A 17,160-nucleotide genomic window follows, 5' to 3' on the forward strand; every position below is an offset into this window, starting at 1 on the left:
CCCTGGGCGGGGGAGCTCTGGCCTTGCACAGCGCCCTGTGAGTGCCCGCGGGACACGGGAGAGGGGCTGCCTGTTCCCAGGACCTCGAGGGCAGGAGCGGTGCTGCTCAGAGCCGCAGGGACAGGGCAAAGCCTTGGGGCTGGCAGGAGGCTCGGAAGCAGGGCGGGGTGCTGAGCCCACACGCCCTTCTCCCTTCCCTTCGCCCTAGGAGCACCTGCAGCCGGACGGAGGTGAGGGCAGGTGGGCAAACAGCAGGGCTGGCTGTCTCAGCTCCCTCCCTCCCCTAGCTCCATGCACAATCTCGTGTCTTTTGCACCTTCTTTGGGAGAATGCTCCAGTTCAACAGCCCCAAACTCTCCGACCAGATTTCATCTCTGCTGCCAGGATTGGGCCCAGAAGAAATGGGGCAGGGCAAGAAATCAAGCTCCTTTGTTGTGAGCAGTTCTCCCAGGAAGGAAATCAGGATTTTCCCTGATTCCAAAGTGCTTCCCTGTAGTCCTCACCCCTTCCCTGCCCTGCAGCCAACATCAGTGACTCCTTACGCTGTGCAGTCACCCAGCTCTTGACATTTGGCACTGCTGTGAGGAACGTTTGAGCTCCTCGGGTGAATTCCAGCCTTAACAGAAGTAGGGAGTATCTCTGCGAGCAGAACATAGCCAGGGTCTAAACCCTGGCCTTCCAAACCTGCTCGAGCCGCTTTACGTCCGGCCAGTGCTGCTCAAAGGTGAACTGGGTAAGTCAGTGCAGGGCCCCAAAGCTGTCAGGATGCCTTATCCTAGATCTTGGCCACAGAGCTGTCTGGAGACACAGGGAGAGAGGAGGCCTCACCGGGGAAGGAATGACATGGGCAGCACCCAGTGGCTGTCTCTGTCATGGCAGGGCAGGTACCTGCAGCACCATGCAGGGACTCCCCCCGCCCCAAGCTCCTGTCTCACAACAGATCCATGCAACAGCAGTGTCATAGGAGCACAGCTTCCAGGTGTCCAGCTCGCTTCCTCCGTTCTCAGAGTCCTGCCCCATTCTCTGTCTCAGCTCCAACGGGGCTGTGCAAACTGCTTTTGAATCGTGCTGGGGGCAGAGCTCAGCCCGTGTGCCTCCACAGGTAGGCAGGTACGTGACTTGTTTCATGCACGTGGTGAGCCTCCCCTCTCCGCACTGCTGCATGTGATAAGGGACTGGACAGGCTGAGAGGGTAAAAGCTGAGGCTTGAAAACTGGAAAGGAAGTCATAACCCACATTCATTGGTTTAAGTAATGTTCAGGTTGCTTAAGGGAGGTTAGATCCCAGTCTCAAGGGCTTTGTGTCCCTTGACCTTCCACAGGTATATGCTCACACCAGAGACTTCATTTCTGCTCTTCTGAACTTAATGTTGACACGATTTACATATTGCCTTTGGGTAGGGCTTGGGCAATCCATCCAGCAGCAGTGCAGACATTTGTGGAACTCGCTGCCACAGGATCTCTTCCAGGTTTGCTTTGGACACTATCAGTGGATAAGGTGTCACCTTGGTGAATTAACTAACCGCCTCGCTCAGACCCGAGCATGAATTGAATTTGCAGAAATTTCCCTGGCTGCAGGGTGCCTCGGTGACTGCACCGTGGCGGGTTGTTGCTGGCAGTACCCATGCACCTCCTCCGTGCAGGAAGCAGCCTTCGAAACTCAGAAGCGGTGCTGCATCGGGGAGTGCTAAGCTGGCTCAACTCCACCGTTTCCCTGTGCCCTCCTAGGACTGCAGGATTTTGCAGTGCCAATCATTGCACCCTGGGCCCTCCTCCCTCTCTCCAGCAGCAGCAGCCATCCTGTAACTCTTCTTACTCTCAAGTCCCTGCAATGCATCAGGAAGGCAGGTGCTCACAGCTGCCAGATCCATAGTACCGCTGGGACCACTCTCTTCAGCTTAATTTTAGTGACTTGGAGGCAATTTATCTCGACTTGTGACTCATTCCTCGCTCTTCCTCCCCCCCCTCCCCTCCCCATTCTCAATCTTCCGTGCCTGGCAGCATGAGTGAGTGCCGGTACCGATATGACTGCGTGTGACGTGAGCTTAGGAGCATTAAGGCAGAAACGTTTTGGTGAAAGGGTGCCCCCGCAGAGAGGAGTCTGAGCCCGGGTGTCCACTCCCAAAGCTTGCGTCTCACCCTCTGTGTGTCTTGGAGGGGAGACAACTTTCCCTCTGAACAGATGGAGGCTGAGAAGAGGAAGGGCAAAAGCCGAGGTGTAATCACCCCGCTGCCTTTGGCTGGCACCCAACACTTGCGCTTTACGGAGGAATGCAGGGGGCTCAGCTGAGAACTCAGCAACTCAGTGCATGAATCAGGCCTCGCCTCTTCATCCTATAGTGGCTGGGGCTCACCGGTACCAAGCTCAGCGTGGTGCTGCCTGGGTTGTCACTGCCAAAGGAGGAGCAGAGCTGGCAGGTGCCCCCACCCCAGCCATCCCGTTACTCGCTGCTTCACCGCTGTGTCCCCTGGGGTGCAACACATCACGGCCGTGGCAAGAATGTACAGTCTGTTTATTGGGTCTCGCTCACTACATTGGAACATCAGGGGTGGGTGAGGAAGGGAAGGGGCAGCTGGGGAGGTTGTGCAAATGGACAGACCAATGCTACAGAGCCACAACAGTCTTTCAAGCCAGGAGAAGTAAAAAGCACAGTGACCGCTACAAGGTACTGAGCTTCAGGGTGCTGTAGCCATCGCTCTCCTGTGTGCTGGGCACAGCCTGGCATCGGGATGGGGCCGGAATCTGTAGCCAAAAACACAACAGACCTTGTGAAACTAGCTTGGCTGCTTTCCTGCTCTCCCTCCCTCTGCCCTGGAGGTGGTGGGAGAAGGAAGGGGCAGGGTCCCAGCTAGAAAGCTTTCACTCTTCTCTCTCCTCAGGCTCTGGCCAGCTTTGCCTCTTGTCCTGAAGCCTCTCTGCTCCCTCAGCTGCCTTGAGTTGAAGGGGAAGGGCAGGTGGGGACAATACAATGAGTGAAGGAGTCCTGGGGGAGAAGCTGCTGCCTGCCAATGAACAGCAACACAAAAACCCCCTTGAGGTGAGCAGGGCCTGGTAAGAGGAAGGGCCATTTGCAACTGCCATGAATAAGGAACAGCTTCTTTTTTAAAATGTTTTCTATAGGCGAAGGCTGCAGATTCACAGCTCTCACAGCAGGTCATCCCTAGGGCAGCCTGGATGCAGTTCCCTCTGCAGAAGATGACAGACAGTCCTTCTCTGAGAGGGCAGAGGAGGAAAATCCTGGGCTGCCCTGCATCAGGAGATGGGGATGAACCTACCCATGGACAGGCAGCAAGAACAGGGAAGTGGTTCAGGGGTCCGTGTGCTCTGTCATACCCTTCCCTGTCCTTTCCCCAAGCAGGACTGCTGTCTCTGTGTCTCTGAGGGTGACCCATCCCACCAGGCACAGCAGGTCATAGGAACCCAGCAGCCCTGACCTTTCAGGAGCAGGAAAGTGGTGCCACTCCCAGGGATCCTTCCAAACTTACTCGCTTAGAGGAGGCTGCATACTCGTTTCTTTGTCCGAGTGGGCTGCGGGCAGAGGACTGCTCGGATGGCCTCATCAAACACCGTCTTGAGGCCACGCTGCGTCAAAGCCGAGCATTCGAGGTATTTCACGGAGTCTGTTTGGAGGAAAGTGGGTGCTGTAATGAGGAGGAAGGGAACTGGGGTACGCAGGGAGGGTAGCCAGGAGTCTGTTGCGAAGGGTCCTCAGAAAAGAAACACACACGAGGAATACCACAGATTGTGTCAAGCAGGAAGAGATCATAGGATCATAGAATCTTTTTGGTTGGAAAAGACATTTAAGATTAAGTCCAACACTGCTAATAGCACCACTAAACCATGTCGTTCAGCACTTTGTCCGCACGTCTCTTAAATCCCTCCAGGGATGGTGACTCAACCACTTCCCTGGACAGCCCGTTCCAATGCCTAACAACCTTTTCAGTGAAAAAATTTTTCCTAATATCCAATCTAAACCTCCCCTGGCACAACTTGAGGCTGTTTCCTGTTGTCCTGTCACTTGTCACTTGGGAGAAGAGACCAACCCCCACCTCTCTCCAACCTCCTTTCAGGTAGCAGTGATAAGGTCTCCCCTGAAACTCCTCCAGGATAAACAACCTCAGATAATGTGCCTGTGCCTATATTACCGGTATGTTTCTGTCTCCCATCACCTCACAGCCACAACACCTTCCTCCCTCAGTGCCCATTTTACAGTGTCCTGAGGCACATACACACCACCTAAACACTCCTTGGGTCTCATCTTGAGATGAGGTCTCAAGTCTCCTCAAGTTTTGAGTGTCAAGCACCTCTGGTGGCATCTCAAATCATGTGGCATCTCCCTTTTAGGACTCTGTACCCCCAAATTCTTAGAGACCTTGTGCTGAAGGGCCAGGCACTTGGATCTTGTCTGAACTGAATAAACACAGCTCAGGTCATCAAAGCCATTAAGCATTGTCAGGACACACTTCACACTCAGGCAGTCTTGACTTCAGGGCCAAGCTTGCCAGCTGTACAAGACCAGGGTTTACCTATTCTCCACTCTTGTAGCCAGAGCAGAGGAATCATGTGAGGCTGGCTATGTTATCCTGGTTGGACCCCTCTCCTCTGAAATCCTGGTTGAAAACCTCTTCCTCAGTGTGTGTTTCCCACCCCTCTGCATGCTGCATCTGAGTAGAGAGTTTACCTGGAACAGGTATTTGTGCTTGTCCCAAAATACAGGAGGGAGCTGATGCTCCTGAGGTGAATGGGGTGCGGGGGGGTGGAGAGGTGAGGCACGCAGACCCAGAGTTGCATGTATAAGCCCTGGTAGTCAGAGGCAGGGGCAGGAAGCTGCAGTTGCAACTCTTCCTGAGAGATGTTAGAAAACTCAGACTTCTGCCCCTTTCCGGATGTGGAGGAGAGGCCCCTGCCCACAGAGCAGCTGCGGCTTTCACAGAAAAATATTGGCCCAGACAGAAATAGCAGAGTAAAAGGCACTGTGCAAATGTATATCTGTGTGTGTGGAGGATGATGGCTGGAGAGAGGCAGAAGACAAAGGCTTGAGAGGTTGAGGCTTCCTCAAGGAGCAGATCTCCTTCTTGAGCTTCCTGAAGTGCATTTTGTCCCATGAATCTTAATGTGTCTCCCTGTGCCCCTCACAGACACCACTGTAAGATACCTCTAAGGAAGTCTCATTTGGTTGAGGGGAAGACCTTATCTTATGCTTCTTGCTTTTCACTAGGTCCAAGATGTCCCAAGAACATACCGATTTCCTTGGCCAGAGCAAGGCCCTGAGGATATGTAATGGGGGATAGCTTCTTTTCCTTCAGCTTCTCAATGGTGTCCTTGTCATCACGAAGATCCAGCTTTGTGCCCACAAGGATGATGGGCGTGCTAGGGCAGTGGTGCCGCACCTCGGGGAACCACTAGCAGGGGAGCAAAAGGGCAGAGATGTCAGAAGAAGCCACACACAATGGAAACAAAAAGGCACGGCTGAAAAAATATCAGCAAGATAGTTAACACTCTGTCCTTCCTCTCAGTCCTTCCATCCAGCATTGGGCACTCCCACCTGGCTCTGACCAGCCCCTGTTGCTGGGTCCACAGGCAAAACCCCTGACACGGAGCTCAAATTCTGTTAAGCAAAAGCACAAGCTGCTCTCCACCCTTCATGGCTGCCTTAAACCCAGGGAGGAACCTGAAAGTGGTAGGAAGGAAATACTATGTTGTTCTCCTCTCCACTCATCTCTTCCTTTTTCCTTCACTTCCAACAAAAAGGCTGTGGGTACCTGCTTCTCATACCCTGTGGACTGATCCTATGTGTCTGTGCTGTGGCAGTCTTGGCTGAAAGATGCCATCAAAATGTGAGCCTGTGGTCTCATAGCTCACTAGCCCAGCAAGATGAATACTAGCCCTTTAATCAGGTTGGCCGCCTTCTTTGAGATGACCCAGAAAAGACAGGAGGCTGATATTTTAGTTCCTTCTGACAAAGAAGAACCTCTGAATCTAGATGTCCTATTAGCAGTTTCTACCCACACTCACTCTCTTTGCAAGGTTACCACCAATGTCACCTTCCTCAACCCACGGTGGACCAGGATACTTCTATCTCACCTTAGCACGGACGTTTTCATAAGATGCAGGGCTGACAAGGGAGAAGCAGATCAGGAAGACATCCTGTAGGCATACAACCATGGTGCAGAGTTAGGATGAGAGCATGGAATTGCATGACAGGAGGCAGGGAGGGGACAGAAGGGCTGGGTGGACATCATCCTCTCTCTGCAGTAGAGGGTCATGCTAGGGAAAGCTGTCTCTCATAATGCAACACAGTCCTGACGGCTGCTAATTGCCTCTAGAGGAGAGAAACATATTTGCTCCCCTGACTCATGGTAACCATAGCCACCATTATCAGAAGAGCCAAACGTTTAACTATGAGGATGGGGTTTTTGCGGTAGGCATACTCATCCTCATGGGAAACAGCCTGACAGCACCCTGTTCATTTCTCACAGATCACCAGAGAGCTTTCAGGCCAAAATAATTTTGCCTGCTGCTGAGACAGAACCAGGCTCAGCCCAAAAACTGCACACGCAGGACACAAATGAGGTGGAGTCTTGGTTATTCATGTAAGCGATTCTCCTGGGCATAGCAGAATTTAGACTTCCATTAAGAACAAAACAAAACCAGCTCTTCAGGTTTATGTTTATTCCATTCAACTCTACCTAGCTAAAACAAAGAAGTCAGGCCCAACCTATCCATTTCCATACTTCTACAACAGTCAGCGGCAAGTACCTTGCAGTACATCCAAGTACCTTGGAGAACAGTTCCCCCATCTATCGTAGAATCATCATAGAATCACAGAATGGTTTGGGTTGGAAGGGACATTAAAGATCACCTAGTTCCAACCCCGTGCAATGGGCAGGGGCACCTTCCACTAGAGCAGGTTGCCCCATCCAGCCTGGCCTTGAACATCTTGGGATGTGGCCCAGGGTGGGCGCAAGCATGTTGTTGAGAAATATGCCTGATGATTGCACAGACTGCAGAAGGAGTCTAGGCAAGCAGCTTACGCAAAGTGTCTGACTTTTAGGTGGCTGAACCTTGCTGAAACAAGTAGTGACCTCAATTCCCTGCCCTTCCGATTGCAGTGGTGACCTTCAGACCAACGCCTGGGGCAGCAGGGTCTTTCTGAGCTTGCCAAGAGGATTCTTGGAACAACATCCTCCATCGAAGGTGATCTTGAAACCCTGAAATCACTCTTCACGTGGTGAAAAACTGGTGAACACAGCATTTGAGGAGACGCATCCATTTGCTCTGTTAGAGGTTTGGGCTCAGTTGAGGCATCAGCAGATCAAACACATGTACCCACACATCAGATGTGTTTTAAAAGGCAGAAGCCAGAATAATGGGGTTCACAGAAATATGAGAATCTCCTGCCTTAGCTCCTGAATTCCCTGAGCCACTTTAGTTTCACAAGGGGAGGGGTTTTTTTACCAAGGCTGTGAAAGGCATCTGTCTCGCACTGAAGTCAGTGCCAGCTGGACTCAGTATCTTGGAAGATTTCAGTATTCTTGCTAAGTTACCCCAGTAATAAAGTTTAGGTAAAGGTCCAAAATACCCTTACATGTCTTTTATCTTTAGGGTTTCAAGGCACTTGTATGTCAACACAGATATTCACAGAAAAGGGCAGAGAGAGATGGGAACAGTCTTGTCACTGTGTTATGGCAAATGCTGATTTTTGCAGGGGGGGCAGAGGGAGGAACAAGGGAGGAGGGGCATGGAGTGTAACCCACCGTCTGCGGGTAAGAAAGTGGTCTCAGCCTGTCATAATCCTCTTGTCCAGCAGTATCCCATAGCCCCAGATTTACAGGTTTGCTGTCAACCATCACATTGGCGGAATAGTTATCAAACCTGAAATGCAGAGACATAGGCAGTGGCTCAGTCAGGAGAAGAGGGAGCCCTTCCAGTAGTGTGGGTGGAGTTCACTAGGTGTCCCCCAGAACAAAGGGCAGTGATTCCTCTTCTCAGCTCACATGAGTGATTCTGGTTTTCTGTGAGCTTCTACCTTATGCACTCCCCACCCAGCTTCAACCCCCTCCTCGTCATCCAGCTGTCCTGGACAGGTGCCTGGCTGCAGCTCCACCTTTGCCACCACGCGTGCAGATCCATAAACCCTGGCTGTAGCTCCCCCAGAGCCCGGTACTCCTCTACACCCCTGCTGGAAATGAGGCCAATATGCCAAGTTGTGTCCCCTTACTCTTTGATAACCCAGCATGAAATATTTGAGAACAGCTGTCAGGATTGCATGCTTGGGAGCAAAGACTTAATGGAAAAAAAGGCTATTAAATCAACAGAGGTGTTCCTCCCCTCGTCCTGGAAAAATTTATTTCCTGTTCTTTTTGGTATATTTATTTTTCAGGCTAAGGAGATAGGAAGGAACCAACACAAAGACCTTGTGAATGTGCTCACAGCATATGCAGCCATTGTAAGATGCAGTCCAGGAGCACAAAATCACTGCCCTTTCTCATCTCCAGACACAAGCCTCAGACAGGAGAAAAGGTGTGTGACACACAAAATGCACGGCCACTTCATGGCTACGTGCCAGGAAGGGATGGTGCCCTTCCAAAAACCAGCTTCTGAGGAAAGATGGGTTCTTGCTGCCACAGCCATTTTTTGCAATGTCTATTGCAAATTGGTCTGGAGAAAAAGGTGAGGCTCTGAGGTTTTTCTGTACCTGTACTTCCCAAGGAATCTGAACCGGAGCTGGCAGTCAGACACACTGTGCCTAGCTCTTTTTCCCACCTCAGAGAGCAAGTAGTCATGTTCCACAGCTCAGAGGTGTGGTATGAGTACGTGTGGTGGGCATCCCCAATCATATCCCCGTGCGCTGTGGTGAGACAAATACACCTGACCACTCAGACTAAAGCAACTCTAAGCTTGCTCTTTATTCCAACAGCCTGCAGGTCTGTCCCAGCCTCACGCATACATCTTTTGGATTGCAGAGTGATTCGTGCCTTGGACAAAGAAGGAGGTGGGAACCCCTGTCCAGCCAACAGCTTTCATCTGGGTCTAGCCCAATTTTTGCAGCCTGGTGCCTGGTTGTTTTACCTAGCAGAACCCCATCTACTATTTGTAAACTTAGCAGGCAGATGGACCCTTGGGTTGGTTTGTGTCTCACAAATATCCCATTTATACCAGGGTTTTATTTGGCAACTTGTGCTTCTGGTGAAAGGTGACAGATCCTTCACTAGTTTGGCACTGCCTCCTCTTCTGGCATGGAGATTGCGACCCTACCTTCAGAGTGCAGAACAGGGGTTTCTGCACACCTTCCCATCCTGTTTTCCACGCCTCCCCACTCCCCACGCCCCCCCAAAATCCCGACCTGTTTATGCTATACTCACACAGTGGGGATGTATTCTCCTGGGAAGGCATTGGTGGTGTAGCTGATAAGGAGACAGGTTTTCCCCACAGCCCTGAAAGAAGAGAAAGAAAAATATAGCAGGAACTACAGTAGTGTGGGCAGTCTTGCTAGGATGAGATGGGGATGGAGAAACCCTTCCTCACCTCTAAGGGAGCCTTGTCAGAGACTCCTGGAAGCAGAAACACATTCGCAGGACCAGAGAGCACATAACCATAGGTTAGACAAGCAGCAGGAAGAAAGACAGGATGTTACCAGAATCGTTTGTTGTCTTCGAGCACGAAGGCTTGTTTTTACGGTCTGGTACAGAGATCACTCAGCTAAAACACATCCACTCCGAGATGGAGGTGGGAGCCAACTTTCCGGTGCCTGCACAGTGCGTACAGCTCACAGCCAGGGCCCGTGTATTGATTTGGTGCAGGAGTGCCAGGACAAAGATGCCCAGCCAGCTACAGCCCCCCTCCTGCCTTCTTCGGCAGGCACCATGACCAGGGGCGGAGGGAACCTCTTCTTGACTTGGCCGTGACACCTTCCAGTCTTGCCGGTCTACCGCAAGCTGCAGCTTCGCCTGCAGAGAGCCACCCATAGCCAGCGAGGTGCCTCTCCCCGTGGCTCGGGGAGGTATTTTTGTGGTATTTCGTAGCTAGAAGCTGGTGTTTCCTCTCCCTTCAGCCTCCCCCACACCCACGCTGCTGCAGGGTGGAGCATGGATGGCTGTGTGAAGCAGCACAGTCCGGGGGGGTGAGAGCATGGGTGTGAGGGAGGTGGGCAAGGGGCAGTCAGACTGTCGAGGGGAGGAGAAGGTGCAGTGGGAGGTGAAGCCTGCAGTGAGGGAAAGAAGAGAAACTGGAAGGAGATAAAGCAGCCAGGACAGGTGTGGAAAGGGGAATTAGTCTCCTGCGGGGCTGCTGTTTCTCAAGTCTGCGTGGCGTGGGAAAGTCTGGCCATGCTTCGGTTACAGTACATGTAAATGGAAGTGGTGAGAGCAACAAGCCTCCTCAGCCTCTGGGCATCATGGCAGGAGGAGGGAGACACCTTTCCTGGAGGGAAGGCTAGATACCCACTGCTGGGGACGATCCCACCATCTCAGCTGCAAAGTCTGCTGTTGCAGAGCTGCAGCCCTGCCTTTTCATGTGGCCTCGGCAGGCGCAGCTGGCATCTTCACCCTGGTCACGAGGCACCTGCCTCAGTCACGGTACTGGGGGCAGCCGAGGAGGAAACTGAGTCTTCAGCACGCTCTGCCGCTTGTTTACTGACTTCTGCCACCTCCCATTCTTAGATCCTCCTTGCTGAATCCCTTCTCTTTCCCCAGCTCCCTTGCTTCCTCCTTATCAGAGAGATATTGAGGGAGGGCCATGGAGTCTTCCTGAAGCTTTACAGGGAATAGCTCAGGAGATCTACAAGTCTGGGGGGGCTCAGCCATAGGAGGGGGGATGGTTAATTAGAGTGGTTGAACGGGAAGAAGCACAAGGGGTCAGTAAAGGGGTGAAGGTTACAGCAAAACTATCAAGAGGTGAGATCGGTGTCATCTGCAGGTTCCTGGGACTGAACGCAGGGAGCGTGAAGAGGGATATGGGGGGAGCATGGGGAGCTTAGCGGAGTGTCAGCAGGAGCTCCTGTGGTCAGTAAGGGTCAGCCGAGGGAGGATGACATGGCTGGTTTGGCCGTGAGGGCTGTGAAGGGGGGTGAACCGAGAGCTCAGTGATGGGGGGATGACTGGGCTGTTGTGGTGCTGTGAGATGGTGAGAGGGGAGGTGCAGCATACAGAGAAGGAAAATGACAGGACAGAAGACATTTCAGAGGAGTTGCAGTCAGAGAGGTTGGGAGCAGGACGTGCTGTGGGGTTAGCCATGATATGAGGGGGATGCTGCCTTAAGGGGTTGTTACAGGTTTGGTGCAACAAGTGAGGGTGAAACTGAGGGGTTAACAGGGCAACAGATAAATGCCCAGCGGAGGTGTTCATCCAGCTCCAGCTTGCAGCCTTCAGGGGGCTTTTCGTATCGGTAATTGTGTTTACTGGGGGCTCTGTCATCCCTTGCCCCTTCTCCCCATCCCCTTGCCCCAGCCCCTGAGAACATCTCTAACGCATACTGTTATGTTTGCAGACATCTTCATCCCCGTGTGAGTCCTGAAGGAGGAAGTGACTGTGGGGAGCAGGGCTGCTGCAAATGTCTCTTCATCTGCTACCTGATAGCTGCCCCAGATAACAGTCTGGCCAGCTCCTGGCTAGGAAAGGAATTAACCTTCTCCGTGCCAAATGTGAACTCTCCTCCACTCCCTTCCCTGCACCTATTCATCTCACAGGACCCCATCTACCCCTGACTGCTTCACTTATTGATGGCTGAGATCGGTCCGTTTCCAGGGGTCACAGGACACAGGCAGTGACGCCATCACGCTGTGAAGGCAAAGTAGTGTTACCTCCCTCTCGCAAAAATCTCAGTGGAATGAGCTCCTCCTACTTCTGCCCACAGAAATGTGATGCCGAACAGTCTCCCCCTGACCTTGACCCTGACACAGATAATGTGCCAAGGAAAGCTGAACACAGAGATGCTGGTGGACATCTCATCAGGACCGTAGTGCCGTGCCCTCCCACTTAGCCCCAGAGAGCAGATGGCTTTCAAGGAGCTATTCACCTGCCGGAGAGTGCTTGAAGCTTTCAGGTTTTAAACCTGACCCCTGCCTACAGGTTGAATCTGGCAGCAACAACCACCACCTCCTGTGTGTGGGACAGACTTGCTCCACTTTCCATGCCCCTTTTGCAGATGCCTTTCAAAATGTCCACTTCCACACCCTCCCCAGGGGAAAGTCCCGTGCCCTGGGGAGGGAAGAGCAAGAGAGGGAATGCAGTCTGCAGGAGGTCAGAAGCAAAGCTGGGGAAGTCTCACCAAGCAGCCACCTTCTTTCTTGCCCCTTGTCACCATCCCTCCCTCCCCGCCCCCACAGCAGACCAGCAGGGTACCTACCCGTCTCCCACCACGACACATTTGATGGCTTGCATGTCTCCGGACCCGTGGCGGAGGACAGCGCCCGGGGCAAAGGAAAGTCAGGCCAAGGCGAACAGCGGGGAGACACGGGCAAATTTGGGTATCAGCCCGTGCGCTGCAGTCAGCGGCAGGTTGCAGGGAGGGAGGAAGTGGAAGAGGGAACTTTACTCGACAATCACCCTCCGGTCCCTCCTCCCCTACCACCGCAGCAGCAGCTCTGCGGCCGAGGCCGTTAGCCGAAGGCGGAGCGTACGTGACTTCATGACTGGGATGATGACTGCTGTAATGTTGGGTTTTTTTCCTCTTGCATGTCTCACCCACTCCCTTCCCACCCCATCCCAGCGAACGGCTGGGGGCACCAAACTGCTTGACAGGGGAGTTGAACAAGGGTTAGAAAGCGGGGTGAGAAAATGAAGGGGTGGGTTTCCTCCTTCCTTCATCATCCAAACTGTGGAGAGGGTGTAAGCAGGGAAGGGAATCTGAAGTGAGAGTAGTTGGTGACATGTGGCAATGAAGATTTTTTGTGTCTTCCCAGTGCCCCTGAGTGTCAATGGCAAAACATCAGGGTGTTTTCTGTGAGGCCGAACAAGGAAGTTAAGCAGCCTCTAGGAAGCAGCAGCCACCCCATGGCTGCTCTGTCCCTCCTCTCCTGTGCTGGTACGGTCCTGCTGCACTTCCCCAGGTTCCCAGAGTACAAGTACAAAGAAGTATTGTGTGAAACTGTGTGTTCACCGTGGAGCAAATGCATCAAGGGGTGTAATGAGCTGCTGTCTCTCCCCTGCCACTACTAAGAGAGCCAAAACTGGTGGATGAGGGAAGCCCCTGCAAACTAGGTTCTCCCTATTCACTCTCTATCCTACTTCTGCGCAAAAGCAGCCAGGGGGAGCTGCTGCCAGACCTCTTCCATCTTGTAGAATCATAGTAAGGTTTGAGTTGGAAGGGACCTTTAAAGGCCACCTAGTTCAACCCCCCTGCAATGAACAGGGACATCTTCCACTAGATCAGGTTGCTCAGAGCCCCATCCAACTTGACCTTGAATGTTTTCAGGGATGGGGCATCTACCACGTCTCTGGGCGACCATTTCCAGTGTTTTACCACCCTCATTGTAAAAAAATTCTTTCCTTATTTCTAGTCTGAATCTACCCTCTTTCAGTTTAAAACCATTACCCTTTGTCCTACTGCTACAGGCCCTATTAAAAAAGTCTGTCCTTATCTTTCATATAAACCCCCTTTTTGTGTGGAAAGGCCAGAATAAGGTCTCCCCAGCTCCTTCTCTTCTCCAGGCTAGACAGCCCCAACTCTTTCCACCTGTCCTCATTGTCGCCACAAGATAAAAGAAATGTTGAGCTAAGCAGCAAGGAGAAGAAGAAAGCAGTCAACCTAAGAAAGAAGAGACAAAGAGCAGAAAGATCTCAGGAGGCTCTACTCCTTCCTTTCCCTTCTTGACATGAGCGTCTGCCTCCTCTTCCTTCCTTCTCCTCTCATGTAATGCTAAGCCTGGAGAAGTGTGTACGTGTGCACATCTGTGTGCTCCAGCCTGTACTTAGGAGTGGATGGGTAGGAGATGCATTTTATAGAAGAAGGGATGCAGTGACACAGAATTAATTGGAATTTTCAGGCTTTGTCAGGAGGCCAGTTAGAACAAGAACAAGGGGTTTCAGCTGCAGTGTTCCTAAAGGAAGGAACTCTGAGGGAAAGTGTTTTCTCCAAAGGTTGATGACCTTTGCACTGCTGCAGCCATGGGAGGCGGTGGCAACTGACCCGCTCGGGAGGAGAGCTCTCCCATCTGTCACTCAGCACTGGCCGCAACCCAGAAACCTTCAACAGTGGAACATTTCCAAGTCTTGCAGCTATTTCAGAATCACAAAGCGACCAGCTGTACTAGGTGTTTCCTCTGTGGGTGGTAGGGAAGGGGGAGGAAGGAAACCCACTGACTCCTCTGCAAGCAAGAGCAGGCACAAGCCATAGGCATACAGGTCAGAGGAGGACAGAGGGAGAGTGACAACAGCTATTACAGGGAGAGCAGCAGCAGGAGCTGGAAAGGGCAGGCAGGATCAGAGTACAGTGCGCCAGGAGGCAGGGACTCAGCCAGGACAGAAGGCAGGTATGCCTGGCTCTAGGGAATGCTACTGGTGGATGGAGGGAAACCATTACAGATCCCTAAGCAATTGGACACGTTGAGAGCTCTCGGATGGAGACACCTGAGTGACAAGTGAGGGCCCAGGGAGCTGGTGGAGTCCTTAGAGCTTCAGGGAGCTCTAGGTTGGGCAGGAAGCCTGGGATGGGCAAGCAAGAAACTAACCCCTTTCTGGCCATTGTTGAAACTGCATTTGGAAACATCTTCTCCACAGGAATATTTCTGTTTTCACCAGATATTTTCTCTGAAGGTTTCCAGTAACCCTTATGTGCCTGGGGTTATGTGCAGGGTAGGAAGAACAGAGAGTAAACACCTGGGAAGGATGGAGACTGAGAGGGAAGAGCTGGGGAGAGCCAGAGTATACATTGAGTCTTACCTGGGACAGAGTAACAGTCATGTGAGGATACTGGGGCTAGGGATGGGATTCAAGCTAAGGGAAACTGGATGGTAAACCAGCCAGTGGCACAGTGGGACCTGGTGGCAGGGATGAACAAGGACCGCTGACCTGCTGAATGCCAATGTGTGCTTTTGTCCCTGTAGTCTGTCATATGGGCATGTGGGACTGGCAGCATGGAAGGGAGTGAAGAAGAAGACGAGAAGTTAGAATTGTCTTGGGACAATTGGGACAGTTGTTGAGACCTGATGTACAGGTGAACCCAGTGTCAAAGACACTTTAGCTCTTTATAGCCAACAATAAGCTGTGGAAGTCCTGCCAAGAAGGTGTATCTCCAACCCTCTAATGGGAAAATTGCTTTTGGAAGACAATTGTGTGCTACTGCTATGGATAGTCAGTTCTTAAAGTCAGAGGTCTGTGCTGTGAATCTATAAACACCCCGCCTCTGCCAGTGCCTTTGTAGAGGGACAATAGAGATCTACATAAAGGCTCTCAGGGTGTTTCTTTTCTTCCTATTTAAATTATTAAAAATGGGCTATTGCATTCAAATAACATGTATTGTAATCACCCTGAGAACCACTGGCAACTGTTACATTAAAACCTCTAGGCTGTGCATGCTGCAGGAAAGGGAAAGAAACAGGCCCATAACTCTTAACTGAGCTGCTGCTTTGATGCCCTCTCGCACCACCAAGAGGTGCTCTCGACATGAGTTTCCTTCTGCATGTGCAGCTGGGCGGAGGGAAGGCAGGCACCCACCTGGGGTTTCTTGTTCCTGTTGCTGAGTTTGAGGAAGATGCTAATGGGAAAGAATTCCTCAGGGTGACAGTTCTGCCCTGAGAGACCTCCAGGGCCCTGGGGTGGGTCGCCTTGAGTGACCCATCTGTGCTGGGTTTGAGCTGCACCCATGTGGGATGGTAAGCAAAGAGGGAAATTCATGATACTATTTTTCTCCCCATAAGGATCCAAAGCAGTGAGGAGTTTGGGTGACAATATCTCTCCCTGTCATCCTGTGGAGTTCTGCTCCTTCAGGGAAGATGGGAAAAGGGTGAGTGGGCTCTTTCAGAAATGAAGTGTGCACTTCACAGTCCTGCACAGGAGGGCAGGACCTGAACAGGAGGCTTGTCCTTCAGCAAAGGGTAGCAGGGGCAATCCTTTCCACAGCAGAACCCGAGGCCCATTTCTTCACGCACATAGGGCATGGCCACAGCAGGCATTCTCATTACCCTGGGCCCTGACAGGACTTATTTTATGTGAGCTATTGCTCAGGCAATCCTGAGTGACCATGAGACCTTTTCTGTGTGTGCTTGGCCTCCACAGGGAAGAGAGTAATTTGCCTGGTTGGGCTGCAAACTGTCCCTGCTTGTTTTATTCCTCTTTTGCGTCTTCCCACTTCCCCATTCACACAGCTTCCTACCATCTGCCTCCTGCTCTTAGTTCTTGCTTTGCTGCTTCTCTTTTCCACCACTCCCACCCCTCCCAGTTGCTGCCCCCCTCTCCCTCTCTGCCCTCCTCTCCCTTGCTGCTCTGGCTTCACACTGACTGCCACGCTTGTTTGAAAAACCTGCCCTGAATTCAAAGCTCAGGTCATAACTGAAGTGGGGCGATGCACCTCAGGCCGTGATGTTCTGCAGTCCCTGTTAGAGCTCTTAGGTTGTGGATTTGCTCCATACAGCATCTGTTTTCTAACATACCAAGGGCTTCTCTAGCCTAAATTTACCCTCTCAACCAAAAACTTAGAAAAAACCCTGAATTTGCAATGCAGCCTCACTGAACACACACTACCTGCATTTACAACATAACTCATAGGAAACTCAACTTGTAAATGACATTTACTGTCTTACTCATGGGCTTTCCTGGAGACCAGCCCTACTGCAGTCAGGGGCAGACATGTTGTGTCATGGAGCATCTTCTATCTTCAGAGTGTGGCTGCTCTCAGCCTTTCCGTTTAGGGGCCAAGTAGCAGGTCCACTGCCACCCTCTGATCTAGAGCACTGAAAAAGGTTCACCTCCTCCCTCTCTTCTCCGCCAGGTACCTGGGTAAGCAGAAGACCATGGCACAGACCTTTGGGCATCAAGTTCTTTCTGATTCACACGTGCACTTCCCTCAGTTGAGAAGTTGTTCTCAGGCTCTAAATCATGCTTTCTTATGGCTTGGCCTTATCTGGTTCTCTGTACTTCTGCAAGTCCCCAGTGATTCCCAGAGGGGTTTCCATTCTGAGACATTTGGTTCTCGGGCAGTGACAACCCCCATCTTGCTGATACC

The 17,160-nt window shown here is 51.9% G+C and overlaps 1 protein-coding gene across 1 annotated transcript; it reads right to left on the bottom strand.

Annotated features, from left to right (window-relative positions):
* Positions 1-2,493: 2,493 nt before the first annotated feature.
* On the bottom strand, positions 2,494-12,558 carry RAC2 (ras-related C3 botulinum toxin substrate 2 (rho family, small GTP binding protein Rac2)). Its single transcript, XM_010155868.1, has 7 exons — positions 12,346-12,558; positions 9,366-9,437; positions 7,758-7,875; positions 6,085-6,147; positions 5,243-5,402; positions 3,486-3,620; positions 2,494-2,742 (listed from the first exon to the last, which is right to left on the bottom strand). Exons 1-6 carry the CDS (start codon positions 12,378-12,380, stop codon positions 3,490-3,492), a joined length of 579 nt encoding a protein of 192 aa, XP_010154170.1. The 5' UTR covers positions 12,381-12,558; the 3' UTR covers positions 2,494-2,742; positions 3,486-3,489.
* Between the last annotated feature and the right edge of the window lie 4,602 nt (positions 12,559-17,160).

The sequence above is a fragment of the Eurypyga helias genome, unplaced genomic scaffold (assembly GCF_000690775.1).
Source record: "Eurypyga helias isolate BGI_N326 unplaced genomic scaffold, ASM69077v1 scaffold30837, whole genome shotgun sequence".
Classification (NCBI taxonomy): domain Eukaryota; kingdom Metazoa; phylum Chordata; class Aves; order Eurypygiformes; family Eurypygidae; genus Eurypyga; species Eurypyga helias.

Bases quoted from the DNA above. Each gene is read 5' to 3' on its own strand.
- RAC2 (XM_010155868.1), bottom strand. From the start codon at position 12,380: ATGCAAGCCATCAAATGTGTCGTGGTGGGAGACGG. The intron at 5,403-6,084 runs GTGAGATAGAAG...CTCCCCTGCTAG, and splicing joins ATGAAAACGTCCGTGCTAAG to TGGTTCCCCGAGGTGCGGCA. The intron at 3,621-5,242 runs GTATGTTCTTGG...TCCTCCAAACAG, and splicing joins TGCTCTGGCCAAGGAAATCG to ACTCCGTGAAATACCTCGAA.